This window comes from Pantherophis guttatus, chromosome 6 (assembly GCF_059756535.1).
Source record: "Pantherophis guttatus breed Tessera chromosome 6, ASM5975653v1, whole genome shotgun sequence".
Taxonomy (NCBI): domain Eukaryota; kingdom Metazoa; phylum Chordata; class Lepidosauria; order Squamata; family Colubridae; genus Pantherophis; species Pantherophis guttatus.
The window spans coordinates 31,888,425-31,902,708 of record NC_142068.1 but is presented as its reverse complement, the minus strand read 5'-3'; the positions used below and the strand labels follow the sequence as shown (position 1 = coordinate 31,902,708).

At 38.5% G+C, this 14,284-nt stretch overlaps 1 protein-coding gene across 3 annotated transcripts in view; it reads right to left on the bottom strand.

Annotated features, from left to right (window-relative positions):
* The window catches only part of PID1 (phosphotyrosine interaction domain containing 1), an 89,981-nt gene extending 86,344 nt beyond the window's left edge, over positions 1 to 3,637 (bottom strand). The window contains exon 1 of one of the 3 annotated variants that reach the window (XM_034439343.3): positions 3,103 to 3,637. In XM_034439343.3, coding sequence (XP_034295234.1) covers positions 3,103 to 3,132 — 30 coding nt within the window. In that variant the 5' untranslated portion in view covers positions 3,133 to 3,637. The other 2 variants (XM_034439340.3, XM_034439342.3) reach the window with 2 other exon arrangements.
* Between the last annotated feature and the right edge of the window lie 10,647 nt (positions 3,638 to 14,284).

Genomic DNA, 14,284 nt, shown 5'->3' with positions numbered 1-14,284 from the left:
TTGTTTTTATGGGCTGTGTATTACAAGAATAAGAAGGGTCTACAAATTTGGTTGCTATACACCAGTTTAGTATAATGGTTAAGAGCCTGTAGTACAGTGGACTAAAGCACTGTTATTAACATCTGCTGCCTGCAATTACTGCAATCTCACCAGGCTCAAGGTTGACTCAGCCTTCCATCCTTTCAAAGGTAGGTGAAATGAAGACCCAGATTGTGGGGGCAATAAACTGACTTAGTATAAATATACAAAAAGTATGAAGGCTATTGCTTAACGCATTGTAAGCCGCCCTGAGTCTCCGGAGAAGGGCAGCGTTTAAATTAAACCAAAAAGAAAAAGATGCTGGCTTAGAAATGCAAAGACCTAGTCTGGCATGAAGGTGGCTGGGTAACTTTGGGCCAGTGACTTTCTCTTAGCCCAACCTACCTCACAGGGTTGCTGATGTGGGGAAAATAGGAGGATGGAGTATTATGTATGTTCACCATCTTGAGTTACCTATAAAGTAATACAGATGGGATAAAACTCTAATAATAAATAATTATTTTAAAAAATATCGTAAGAAATGTGTTTGCAACAGTAAGGCCAAAATATATACCAATCGCCTTAAATAAAATCAAAACATAATATGTACCTCATATAGCCTCCCACCGACCAGTACGCTCCCACAGAGAGGGTCTCCTCAGAGTGCTGTCGGTTAGACAGTGTCAACTGGTGACCCCCAGGGGAAGAGCCTTCTCTGTGGGAGCACTTGCCCTCTGGAACGAGCTGCCCCCGGAAATTCGTCCAATTTCCGACCTCCGTACCTTCCGCCGCACCCTTAAAACGCTATTATTCCATCAAGCAGGGCTGGCCTAAAATATTATTTTAATGGGTTGTTGTGTTTTAGATGATTAGCCAAACTATCTAATAATTTTAAATTGTTTTTAACTTTTATATTGTTGGTTTTTATCTTGGCTGCATACCGCCCTGAGTCCCTTTGGGAGAAGGGCGATATAAAAATGTGATAGATAAATAAATAAATAAATAAATAAATAAATAAATAAATAAATAAACAAACAAACAAACAAACAAACTTTTATAAGTCACTTTTGCTTGATTTTAAAGTGTGTTAAAAAAAACAACTGTTGTTACTTTAAAGTTCTTCTCTTTTTCTACCAAGAGACTATCAACAACAGCTTTGTGGTGCATTCAAAATTGTACTTTGCACACAGAGATATGGGAAAAGACAAGAGTATGGGAAAAGTCTTTTAGTCACTACGTGCAAATACAGATCTCCTGAAACATCCCTCAAGAACTCTGGAGGGAAGATTGCCTCAAAAAAGCAAACAATGCTGGTTTTAAAAAGATACCATCAAAGCTGACTGAGGTTTTGAACTTTGAAATGTTTGAATCATGGGATATATCCAGGGGAGTCCAATAATACAGTAAGTTGTAACAGCTTATCGAAGTTAGCAGACATATTTACATTCACATTTTACTGCTGCCAAGGAAAACCCAGATTGAAATAGCTTGAGGACTTCAGGCTGAAGAGATGAAGTAAAAGTATCATTTTAACAGTGTGTTTCATAACAGTAGAAGATGCATTACTTTTGTCAGCATTTGCACAACTATTGCTAATCTCTTCAGTGTGCCAACAATTTTATATAACAGTCTGCTATCCGAAAGCAACCCTGCTAAAATGGGAGCATGCACTGCAGAAGGGGCCCAAAGCTAACCTTAGTACAGTATAGCCAAATAAACATTGAATCAAAAGTTAATGTGTGAAGAAGTAGAACAAAAACCCAAAATCATCTGCTTGCCAAAGGTCCTGTGCTTTGGAGCCTACACATTACTTTAAGTAAAGCACGATGTGACCGAATAACTTGAGCAGGCTTAATTATAATGTCTTGGAGCAACCATCCCAGAAGACAAAGCACACTACAGAACTGTAACTGCTACCAGCAAAATATCAGAGTGAAAGTTAAGTCTTTATTCCCAAATATCTTCCAAGAATAGTCAAGTTCATTTTAGATTGTCCTGGATGAATCAAGGCCAAAATATATAGCAACTTTCACAAATGTGTCCCCATATTGTTTAAGTCAAAACACTCCAGAAGTGCAGCACCCATCATACACCTGATCATGCAGAAGAATTTAAGAATAGGAGTCTCCCAGATCCTACCCATAGAGAGGTTACTCAGCATTACCTCTGCCTACCTAGCCTTTGTCTTCTATCTTGTTGTTCTACAATTGTGTTGGGGGGGGAGGGAGGTTTCCCTCTCCAGACATTCAAAACAGCCTTCCCAACTGTTTTGCCTTTGCCACTTTAGAATTTCTTCAAGGTTTTACTTGGGGATTTAATGCTGCTCTGGCCTGCCAAAAAAAAGTTGGTTTCTGTAAATTTATCTGGCAGCCTTTATAGCTGACCATCTGGAGAATATTTTAAAGTGAAAAAGAGAAATTCAGAGGGAGAGAGACCTGCAACAAAAACAGTCAGCTCTTCTCTTCTCCCTCTCCCCCCACCCCCCACCCCGGCTCCAAGTCAAGAGATTCCTGACTCGTTTTTGGCCAAGGATTTTCTCTATAAAAGCGCCGCACTCTGCCAGCGCCGTCTGGGAAGCGCCTGAAACCGAGCACAGCAATCTCCCCGCCTCTAGTCTTTGGGACAGAGCTCACCACCTCACCGTCAATGAAAACTCTCGCCCAGACGCTCTTCGCGGGATTAGCTTTTCCACTGGCCGTCCTTAAGACACGCATTCCACGGACGGGTTTCGAAATGGGGTGGAAGCGGGTCAGATGGACGTCCCTAGAACCCCACGGAAGTGTCAGTGCCCCTCGCCGCGACCTGCAAGTCATGGGAGGGAGGGGACGGGTAGCCAAGATCCTTCCGTCCATGGAGAGTACGAGCCACCGGGCAAAGGGGAAAGTTGCAAGCGCGGAATCCTTACCATCAAGCCCAGGCAAAGGATTGGCGCCAAGTTGTTGTTGCTGTCCCTCTCTCTAGTCGGGGCCACGCAAAATATTGCATTGCAGTCACATGACAGCAGCATCGCCCCCCCTCCCCACACAACCCACCCCCTCCCCTCCCCTCTATCCACCAACTGCCTCCTTTGCTTCTCCTCCTTACCTGCAATCTCTCCGTTGCCGGCTGCCACATATTTCTCCCGCTGGGACCTGGCGGGGCGGAGCGGCGGGACAGGGTTGTTGCTAACGAGCTGGCTGTGGAGCGGCTGCAGCGGGTCTCCAGCCAGGCTCGTTCACATCTGCTCGGCGTGTGTCAGCTCGGGGCCAGCCGCCAGCGGACAAACGGGGGGGGGGGAGAGAAAGAGAGAGAGAAGCGAGCGCCGCCCAGCCGAGGAGGGGGAAGGAGGCGTGTGCGTTGGAGACGAGAAGCCCGGGTTGAACTTGGGCTGCGCGCAGCAAGAGCTCGGCGCCAGCTCCTCACCGCGGCGAGATGCGCTGTCCTATCGCCTTGGCTCCCCCTCCCCACCCCCTCCGAGGCCCCTTCACCGCAGCAGCAGGGGGACTGCGAACGCTAAGCCCCACCCCCACGAAGCCCCGCCCAAGCCCCTCCTCTCAGTCAAGTTCCGCCTCCACTTGGTCTCCCTCCCCCACCCCACCCCCACCCCGACGGGCGTGCTCCCTCTAGTGCGGGGCTTCTCGGTTCATTTGCTGCCTCAGCCCCTAATATCTGCCTCGCTGCTGGTGGTGGTGGTGGCGGCGTGTGACGGCGTTGCGGCTGCTCTGCTATCCGGCCTAGGGTCAAGGCTTCCCTGGCGTCGGCTCGGCTACGCGATTTCAGAAGCAGAAGCAAAGTACCATCTGCAGTTAGGCAGCGTCATGAATTAGCCTCTTTCCCTTTCGGTTAAAATGTGACGATTCCAACAAATGTGCCTCGCTAGGTTTTTGGTTTTTTGTTTACCCCTTCTTGACTCGGGATTTCTCCCCCAGCCTGTTTAGTTTCTGATATAGATCATCATAGAGAAAGTCTATGTGCCCACTAAGAGTCTTGATGGCATGTGTTTGTAATTACCATCCTCATCTTCATCCAAAAGTGTCAGATTGGATTTCAACCAACTTCCCTTGTTTGTTCTTTTATTTGTTAGATTTGTGTTGGGGCTAGACTTTATCCCTGTTTTTTCAAAGGTAAATTACTTTCCCTTTTCATAAGAGCCTTGGTGGCGCAGCAGTCTAAAGCACTGTTAAGTAACACCAGCTGCCTGCAATTACTGCAAGTTCAAATCTCATCAGGCTCAAGGTTGACTCAGCCTTCCATCCTTTCGAGGTAGGTAAAATGAGGACCCGGTTTGTGGGGGCAATAAGCTGACTTTGTGTAAAAAAGAACACTGCTTAGGCAGGGGGCGAAAGCCCTACTAAGCAGGTATATACAAAAGTATGAAGGCTATTGCTTAACGCATTATAAGCTGCCCTGAGTCTCCGGAAAAGGGCGGCATATAAATCGAACCAATAAATAAATAAATAAAAATAGGGTGAGTTGTCAATATGGCTTTATTAGCACTTCCAGGCCCAGTGTGAGTTGGAAAGGGAGGGACAAGTTTAAGTCACAGCTTTGCTCTGAGATAAAACCATCCTTAATTCTTCAGCATTGCAACATCCAACATTTTATAAATGATTTTATTGACCACTATACTGTTGACTTGACAACCTTCCTGTTTGGGAATTGGTTCAGCGGTAGAGTGCATGTTTATAAATTTGATTGGTAAATAAATATGTTCTTCAAATGTTCAATCACTTTTAAAAACATATATCTGGCATGGATAAGCAACTGACAGCAGTGAAGGGAATACTGAATTGATAGACCAAGATCCTTTTATCAACACTTTGCATCAGCAGGAGTGTGCCATGCTTTCCTCTTGATCACACTGTTGGTCTGCCTTGTTTTAGGTTTACACCAGACTTTCACTATTCAGAAACTAATGAAATTCCTTGATTTGCATCACAGGTCTAAAAAAAATGTAAGGTTTTATTTTTTTTTACCTACTTCACCTTATTGGTGAAGTGAACAGTCCATCTGTGTAACATGGTAGAAATACAAGCCATTGGCTATTAATAAACCAAGAAAGTGTCCTCAGAATGCCCCCAATTTGACACCTCACACTTTTTATTAATTAGGGCAGAAACTAGAGTCAAGACAGCAAATCAGTATTCTGGCAAAATGTTATGTTGAAGTTGTGCTGAAGTTCTATAAAGAATAAATGCTGTCATTTTTTAAAAGAAAACCTATCTCTTTATCATCTATCTCTTTATTATCTATCTATCTTGGTTGATAAATGTGCTTGTTTCCAAACTCAAGGTATCTTTTTCATTATTTTAAGAATATAAATAGAATTAAAATAATTTAGGTAAATATTTTAGATTCCATATTTTTTTTCTGCATCTAGTATACATAACGTTTCCATTAAGGAATTTGCCAGGAAAGCTCATAACAAGATCTGAGACTTTTTATAAATTAATTTACCCATTGAGTACATTTGTAGCTAGAAATCAGGTTTCAGCAGCGTTCTAAGTCTAGCAATTTGCATCATTGATATCTGCCATTCCATCAGCAACATTAACCAGTAAAGAAAAAGGAAAAGGATCTTCTGATACTCATTTGCAAAAGAAACTTTGTCTTCTGCATTATGCAATCTATGCTGGTTGGACAGAGTAAAGAGACATCTGCTGGTGAGCAATGCAGCTCATCTCCTTATTTGGTGGAACTTACTAATAAAAATGCATTTTCTATCTAGTCACACATGGAAACAAGCAACAATATGGCAAGAGCAACATAGTTTGAAATTGACCATGCAACTGTTACATTGTTAAAGGTAAAATTTAGCTTTTAGCTTTTATTCGCAATAAATTCTTGAAAAGCACATAGTTTTTGTAGACTCTGAACTCATTATTTTCAGAATAAAATCTTAAAATCTGCAGAGAATATAATGGCTGCTATGTTTCAGAAAAACCATCTTTTGGACAGTGCAATCACCAAACGCTTATATCTCGTCTTCATTTTTTGGCAGAAACCTATTGAAAATTGATTTATTGGACCATTACAACAGCAATAATATTCGGGAGCTAAGTGAACACATTCTGGCTTCCACAAAGCTCCTGTCAAGTCTTCTGAACAGTTAAAAAACAATCTCAGGATGCTGGGCAAAGTAGCTGTGTTCATAGGTTACTTTAAACTCTTGTATGTTATTTAATGTAGTTATTTAGTATTGACGTAATAAAATGTACATCTAATCAGTCATGGTTTAGCACACTGGGTTACATGATAGCAGGGTTATGATAGGACTGCTGACAATCACTTTCAATAAATTAAACTTGTTTGTAGAACATGAAGCAGCAGATATTTGTAAAAGTCAATCTCATTGCTTAAAGTATTAGAAGAAGTCGATGAAACCTGATTAGGTTTTTGCAGTGGAAAGGGAAGCTGCCTCTCCAAATGCCTAAATGCTTGTACCGGGACTGCAGGATGCTGCCTTTCCCAGTTTCACAAAGAAAACAGACTAAATTATTAACATGCACCAATTTTCCTTAACTTGATGCTCTTCTAGATGTGTATACCAACTTTCAGAATCTCATTGTAGAATAGCCATGACTAACAATTGTGGGAACTGGAACCTACTGGTCCATATTGAGAAATTTCAAATTATGTGAACTGGAACTTTTTTAAAAAATGTATATTATGTCTACTATTATACAACATTTTAATGGTTTTTACTTTATTCTTCCCATGGAAATTACTGATAGTCATGTGTAATTATTTCAAGGTGTGAATTATCACACTTCTTTAATTATAATGATGGTGAAAAGCTAGTTGGTTCAATTCTTCTTATCTCTAAACAAGGCAGAGAAAGGTTTATCTGAAACCTTAGAGATGTCTGCCTGTCAGTAGCCAGATTTAGAACTAATGGTGCAACATTATTTGTTTAGCTAATTTCTGGCTTGCTTGTATCTCTTAGTCCTATCTGGCTAGCAAATTGTGGTCCCTTTCTATTAACAAAGCCATGATGTGAAACCGTGACTCAAAGTTGGCTAGCAAATAATATTGAACCGATGGGTAATAATTATTTATGTCTTGGATTCCTGGCAGCAGCCTGGACTAGTTCCTGCAGTTTTCTTGGCAAGGTTTTAAGTAAGTGGTTTGCCATTGCCTATTTCTTAGCCTTCTTCCTAGCGCCGAGAGAGAATGGCCAGTCCAAGATCAAGAACCCATCAAGTGTCCCAGTTTCTAGCCTGATATTTTAACCATTTATGAAATTGGTTCCAAAATAGATAATATATTAATGATATAGTTGTCCACTGCCAGTAAAAGGCTTGTTTTCTAAGACTATTACTGCAAGCAAATCATAAGGCATTACTACTGTCGATTTTCATATTTGTTGTTTGAAGCAATGGTCTTACAATCCTACTACTGAAGGCATCACTGCAGCAGCTATTTACCCTGGAAGTGTGCAGAGTATGCAATTTATGCAGTTAGCATGCAATGTTTTTTTTTTTTATTGAAAAGTTTTACAGCATGCAATGTTATTACAAGGAAAAAAGCATCTTAACAGGGTACCTGACAATATAAAAGAAGAAGGGTAAACTGTAAGCCAAATACACCAATGGTCAGAGAAAATAATAGCTATTTTCAATGACAAAGGTTGACTCCTATGAATAAAGGAATCTTGGGTCTCAGTATACAATACAAGAGGCATCAGCAGTAAAAGGGTAAAGAAGTAATGGTTAAAATGCATGAAAAATGGGTGAATTGTATAAGAAATTCACCTTATTAAGGATAATACTATTTTTATAAATTCAGATCAAAACATTTCTCTCTCAATGCCTTTGCTTTCAACCTTTGTCTGGCTTCACACATCATTATAATCCAAGACACAGTCAACCAACCACTTTATGGCACCACACAATATGTGAAGCCAGCCTCCAACATAACCAAGTTCTGAATTAGAGACTATAAAACAACCTCAAAGCCAATAAGAAATCAGTTGGACTGCAATTGCAGTGTTGGGAGGGGGGACCCTCCTAGGATCTCAGTATGTTTTTGTTTTTAATTATTGTCAGAGCAATTACTCTCCTGTTGCTTCAAACTAATTTGTAGGTATTAAGAGTTTAAAATAATAGCCATGAAAAACAGGAGCTTTTTTGTTCCTGGTTTGAATATCTGTACCATTTGTTACTTTCATCCAATTAGAAACACGTTTCTTAGTTAATTGCATTATTTCACATTCTATACCAAATTTTTTGTATAATGCACAATGTCAATACGTGCATCTCACCCTGCTAGTGGAATATGGACAACAAAATAGTATCGGACAAAGTGATTTCTAGTTTAGAAGTCCTAACTTGTATTACTGAGATAAGCCTGAACTTTGCCTTCAAACCAAAATAGGCAAAAACTGTCAGGCATTGTCTTTTCTGTTGTCAGGGAGTGCTGTTTGTGGTAAACAATAACATGTACATTTCCCTCCCCCCCCATTCTGATCAAAAAAGCATTACATGAAAGTCTCAATTGAGCAAAGCCATGATGTGAGGCGGAGATCAATATTTATGGCTGCATATAGTGATGAAGAAGATTGCAGTTTGGAATCTAAGAGGAATAAAGTTCATGAATTAACAAGTGAAAAGAAAAAAATAAAGAAAAACTGGTTATGTTAGGATTTTAATCCCGTTAAAAGAAAGGATGAAAGTGGCCTGATCTTGTGGATATGTGGACAATGGAAGAAACAAAAGTGAAAATACAAAAAAAAAAAATCAGAAACAAAAAGCATGACTCCAGTATGTAAAATGTTAGAAGACAGATTTCCCAGAAGAATGAATGGACGATAGGAAAAAGTATGTGGAAGCTACTTGGAACAGAATGAAAAGAATTATGACTTTTTTCTTTCTAACATAAAGTAGTCAGAGTGAATGGAAGAATTATAGACAAATTAGATTGTTAATGTCATCTACGTCTGTCTATTTGGAAAATAAAATATAAATTTTAGCCTAATATGGGTTCAGTGAAACATATTCTTTGGACTGAAAATTTGCAGCCCTGGTAACTGCTAGAGAAAATATGTTAATACAGGAAAGAAAAATTATTCTTTGTTGATTTAGACAAAGCATACCATAAAACGAATAGATTTCATTTATTTATTATATCAGTTTTTATAAACCAACTCAATCTGAAGATTCTAGGAGGTACACAACAGAGTAAAAATAGAAAAAGAAACAAAAGCAAAGCAAAGCATACTATTAATAAATGGCCCCCAGATGACCGCCATAAACAGTTCTCATTAAAAGAACAATGAAGTTTTCGTGGCTTTATGAAATGCCTAGAGGGATGGGGATTTATGAGCTTTCAGGCCAAAGAGTTCCACAATTATGGGACTACAGCAGAGAGTGAAGATTGTAAACTGGTCTTCTCACAGTGTACTTACTAGATGGGCAGATCCACCCTTGGCAAAGTGATGCCTGATGTCAGCCACTACTTCTCTGTATAGGACTTTGTAGGTAATAATAAGTATTTGGACCCAGATCCAGAAACTGGGCAGTAGCAACCAATGCACCTTTAGTACTCTACAGCAACGGGATTGACCTGACACACTATAGCTGCTAGTTTAACTGCTGCATACTGGACTAACCACAGTTTCTGGGTGTTCTCCAAATGCTGCCTTCATTAAGTACATTTAGAGCAATCCAACTAAGTGGTGATTGAAGAATGAATTATGTCACTAAGGGACATTGCAACTGATGCATCAGTCAGAGCCGAATAAAGCTTCTTTGGCTACCGCCATGACCATGCTGTTTAAGGAGTAGCCATGTATCCAAGAGGTTTTCCAAATCAGAGATCCATTGAGAGGATTGAATAGCAAAATCAATATCTAAAGGAAGAGTTAATAATTAAGCAAAAAAGGAAATCCAGAATAATTGTGGTTGAATTGAATTGATGAAAATTTCACAAAGACAGAGAAGTTTGAGAAAAACAATGCAACACAAAGCACATATGGATGCAATAGAAGTAAGGATGGTTTGTAAGTATAGAAATATATTATAAGCATTATTGTAAACCAATCTTAACTCTTTTCTTTTCCTTATCTCGTGTCTTTAATGTCTTTAGCTTACTATTTCATACTCTGAGTTCTAACTAGCATTGCTTGCTCTGAAAGGGATTAGCGTTATTGCTGCGAATGCAAATATAATCTACAGTTCATTCATTGGAATGAAGTTCTAGAGTGATTCTTAATCTTCCCAGTGCCACATACAACATATTTCACTGCATTTCTGCTGGAAATTAGTTCTCCAAAGGCCAAACTGAAATTATCATTTCTCATGGGAGAAAAGACCAAACTGTAACGGCCATTATTTATGTGTCTTCCAAATCATGACATGAATTTAAAATAAACCAGTCTTCTAAAGAGATTCAACTGCAAAAGCCAAGGGAAAAAAAGGCTCCTCAGGTTTTCATACCAAATTATTTGGCCATTGCATTGCTAGCTTTTTACATTAATATAATGCAGGTGCTGCATCTGTCACATATTATGCATCAATTTCATACCAACATTTCCCAGTCATCTCTCATGAATATGTTTTTCCTATTTGCGCACTACTGCATTTAAATCTATGCAGAATCTTTAAAATTGAAAATTTATACAGGTATGGAAGACACATTGCTGATGCGGTATGAAACTAAGCAGAAGTGCACATCACCAAGTTCCTAGAAAACACAGATTTCTGGTTTTGGTTTTAGAAGATAAATATTGGAGCCCTAGTGCTTCTTTTACTACTTTCATTATAGGTTGGTTACTATGGCAACCAGGCATCTCTCAATGACCTGTCTAGGTATCAGAAGAATTTATATTTGCACTATTCAACCAGGTGTTTGTGATATTCAAGAACACCATAGGGTTCAACCATTATTTTCTTTCTCCTTCTGAACCGTAGTTTTAAAGCTGGCTACTGTATTAATGCAAATAAAGCAATTAAAGGCTAAAATTATATGCAAACTTGGAAATAAGTCCATTGACGACAACAAAATGTTTCTACAAGTAGATGCAGATGATCAGGCTTATGTACTTTAGACCTTAACAATGATAAACCTATGTCCATATGTTTAACACACACACACATCTATGAAGAAACTCTGTGTTCTTCATTTAGTTGTATATAACCAAATTTAACTTTCTTGTGAGATCTAATATTCCAAGAAGGCTGTGATCAAGGACTCTAATTTGGCATAGTCCCCATGATTAGAGTGCCCATTTCCTGGAAGGTAAAAATGATAAGTCTAAAAATACATGAAGTTCAAATTACAAGCCACTCCTGTGATTGCATAATTATATCTTTCAATTGGAATCTTTCTAATCCTTTCACCCCATACTGCCAGCATACAAGGTCAATTCAAGCCAGTAATTCATTTTCTTTCAGCATCCCTCATCAACATTCATTATCTCACTCACTCTCATTTTCTCATGCAAAGTATATGTATCCATGCACAACCTTCTCAGTTTTTCTTCGGGCTTTGGTTTGTTTCACAGCTCTCCTTAGCTTTCCCATTGTCCTCCACTGTTTTCCTACAACTGTCCACTTTCTCACATCTTAGACCTGGATGTGTTCCTGCTTTCTTTTGTGATGCTTTCAGCTCATCTTTAGACATTCTTGCAATAATGGTTTTCCAGAAACCCATATTTTGCCTTTAATTTGGCAAACATTAATGTCTACTGTGTTTCACTGAGATCTATATGGCAAGATAGTCCTATTTCCTGTAAATATGATTATATTAATTATTTGATCACAATCTTATTCTTTTATTTGAATAAAAACCTCACTGAATCCAATGATTGGTTTAATTACTATTATTCAATTATTGTATGATTATTTGATATGCTGCCTCCATCACCAGAGCTAATTCACCCAGAGAAAGCAATTTGGTTGCTCCAAAATACTTTGAACAGAGCTAAATGATTGTTAGATGTTAATAAAGTAGATTCTTAGCTGGTAGTCTCTGTAGTCAATCATAACTGCAAAGTATTGTTTTCATAACAATTTCATGACACCGTTACCATTTTGAAGCAGGAAATTACACAAAGTTTTCTTTAAAGCACTGCAATATGTATTATCTGAACCAATCTATCTTCAAGAAAACCTTTTAAAACTCGGTGGCCAATGAAATCTTATTGTAAGCAAAGTGGAAGGCATTTCTGACTAAAAGATAATATGCATCTCATAACAGCTAACTCGCTACAGAGTTTAAATTTTGCACTTACTAAAATAATAACCTTTCAAACCATTGGATGTACATCATCCATATGCAGGTACAAAATAATGTAATAATGTTGTTTGCTCAAAAATTAAGCATACATATTTGATGATAGAAACAACACCAGCAAGCATTGCAATTCATATATTGCAGAAAAATCTTTCTCTATAGCCAGCCAGATTTTGTGAGGGCTGGTGCAGTAGAAAGATACCATACTACTGATATATATTTGCTCATCTTTCTTGCTAATATCAATAAATTAAATTTAGAATGTATATTGGGAAAGGTGAAAAGCATGTCAACCTATTGTCTTAGTGACAATTAGAATTGTATTTCTAATCAAATTATAAGTTTCTAATGAAGCTAAATGTCTATGGAGAGTCTCAGTCATCCAGATCATGGTTGTCCCAAAAGTGCTTTTTCAAGAGGCAAACTGGACTTTCTAGTGTTTCTTTGAACACGTTTCACTTCTCATCCAAGAAACTTCTTCAGCTCTGACTGAATGGTGGGGAATGGAAGGATTTATACTTTCTAATAAAGCATTTTACTTGCTCTTTACTTATTTTATGACATAGAGTCCACAAGGTATACCTAATTCTGCATGTACAGGTTAAATATTTTCCATTCAAATATTAAAATGTATAAATAAAGGTGCTAAAGTTAGAGGATGCTGCACCATATGGGTAAAATAATTTTGGGAGAAATGCTTCTGTTATATGATTAGTGCTTGTTGGCTGCATCTCACATATAACAGAAGGAAATTTGAAAAGCTGTCATGTGGTATGAATATTGGAAGCGCACAGATGGCAGTGTCAACAGGCAAATAGATTTTACTATATTTGGTAACTCATTTTCCTAGACGTTATGCTCAATCTCTCTGTGGGTAGTTTTACACATTGCACAAAGCCCTAATGTGTTTAACTGAAACTAGTTGAATCTGCAAAATTGTTCACATGCCCTACAACTGAGTGTAAAAGTAGGTGAAGGAGCTGAGAAAATAACAGCATTTCTCAGCCACTCTTCCAGTTGGGGCAAGGTATAAAATTATATTCTGAAACCTAGCAAGTAAGCTGCACCTCAAATCACATGTAGTTTCCTTGAGATGTTTCAGAAAGGCCTTCAGAAAGCAAGAACCATACATGTGATTTGGAGAATTGTGGCGGAATCCTTCCCAAAATTTTAGAAGGCTTCAAAACCTCTCTGTTAGCCCTAGCATCGACGATGCTGCATGGAGAGCCACTGTGACAGGTGGCCAAAAGGGCAGAGATGGGGGAGAGTAAAGTGAAGGCGGGTTGACAAGCAACTAACACTACATCAGCTGTAACTTCAAGGACCAGGCGTAAGTATCATTTGTTCAATGCCAACATAACATGGTTGCTGAATGAATGGTCTTTAAGCAAGGACTACCTTTATTGCTTTAAGGAATTAATGGGTCCTTCATCAAATCAGAGACTTTTGGATGGGGGAATAAATTGGAGAAGCTTAAGAAAGAAATCAATGTACTGTATATTCATAGTTGTTGTATTTATATCACTTTGTTCCATCTCATCTTCTCCTTTTCCAGGATACTTTTAAGACTAATTTTTCAATTATACATTTTTAGTTACTCTATATTGTGTATTCTTACTATCCACAAATCATTCAGTACTTATTTTTAACTTCTAGTTTTGAAAATATTTCTAAATAATATTGATTTGTGTGTGCATATTCTTCATGTCAGGCATGGTTGCACCATTGCAGTCAATCACATTTCAGAGATATGTTTTGGGTAGTCGGGATTCAACTACGAGTTCTAGAATATGGAGTCTTGCTTTTTCAATCATTCTTACTCTATAGCTGTCTCTTGGAACCCTGTCCAAAATGACTAACCTGAGTAGTTAGCTTTACATTAATGAGTCTTTGGAGCTACATTTAATCCCTTGTTGGTGTTCCCATATCATTTTAATCTCTGTCCCATTTGATCCAGTATGTAAGTGAATTAAAAGACTTAAAAGCCTTGAATTAATTTCTATGAAATTTGGTACATTTTGTCTCCTGAAAATCATTAATATTATGCGAAGAG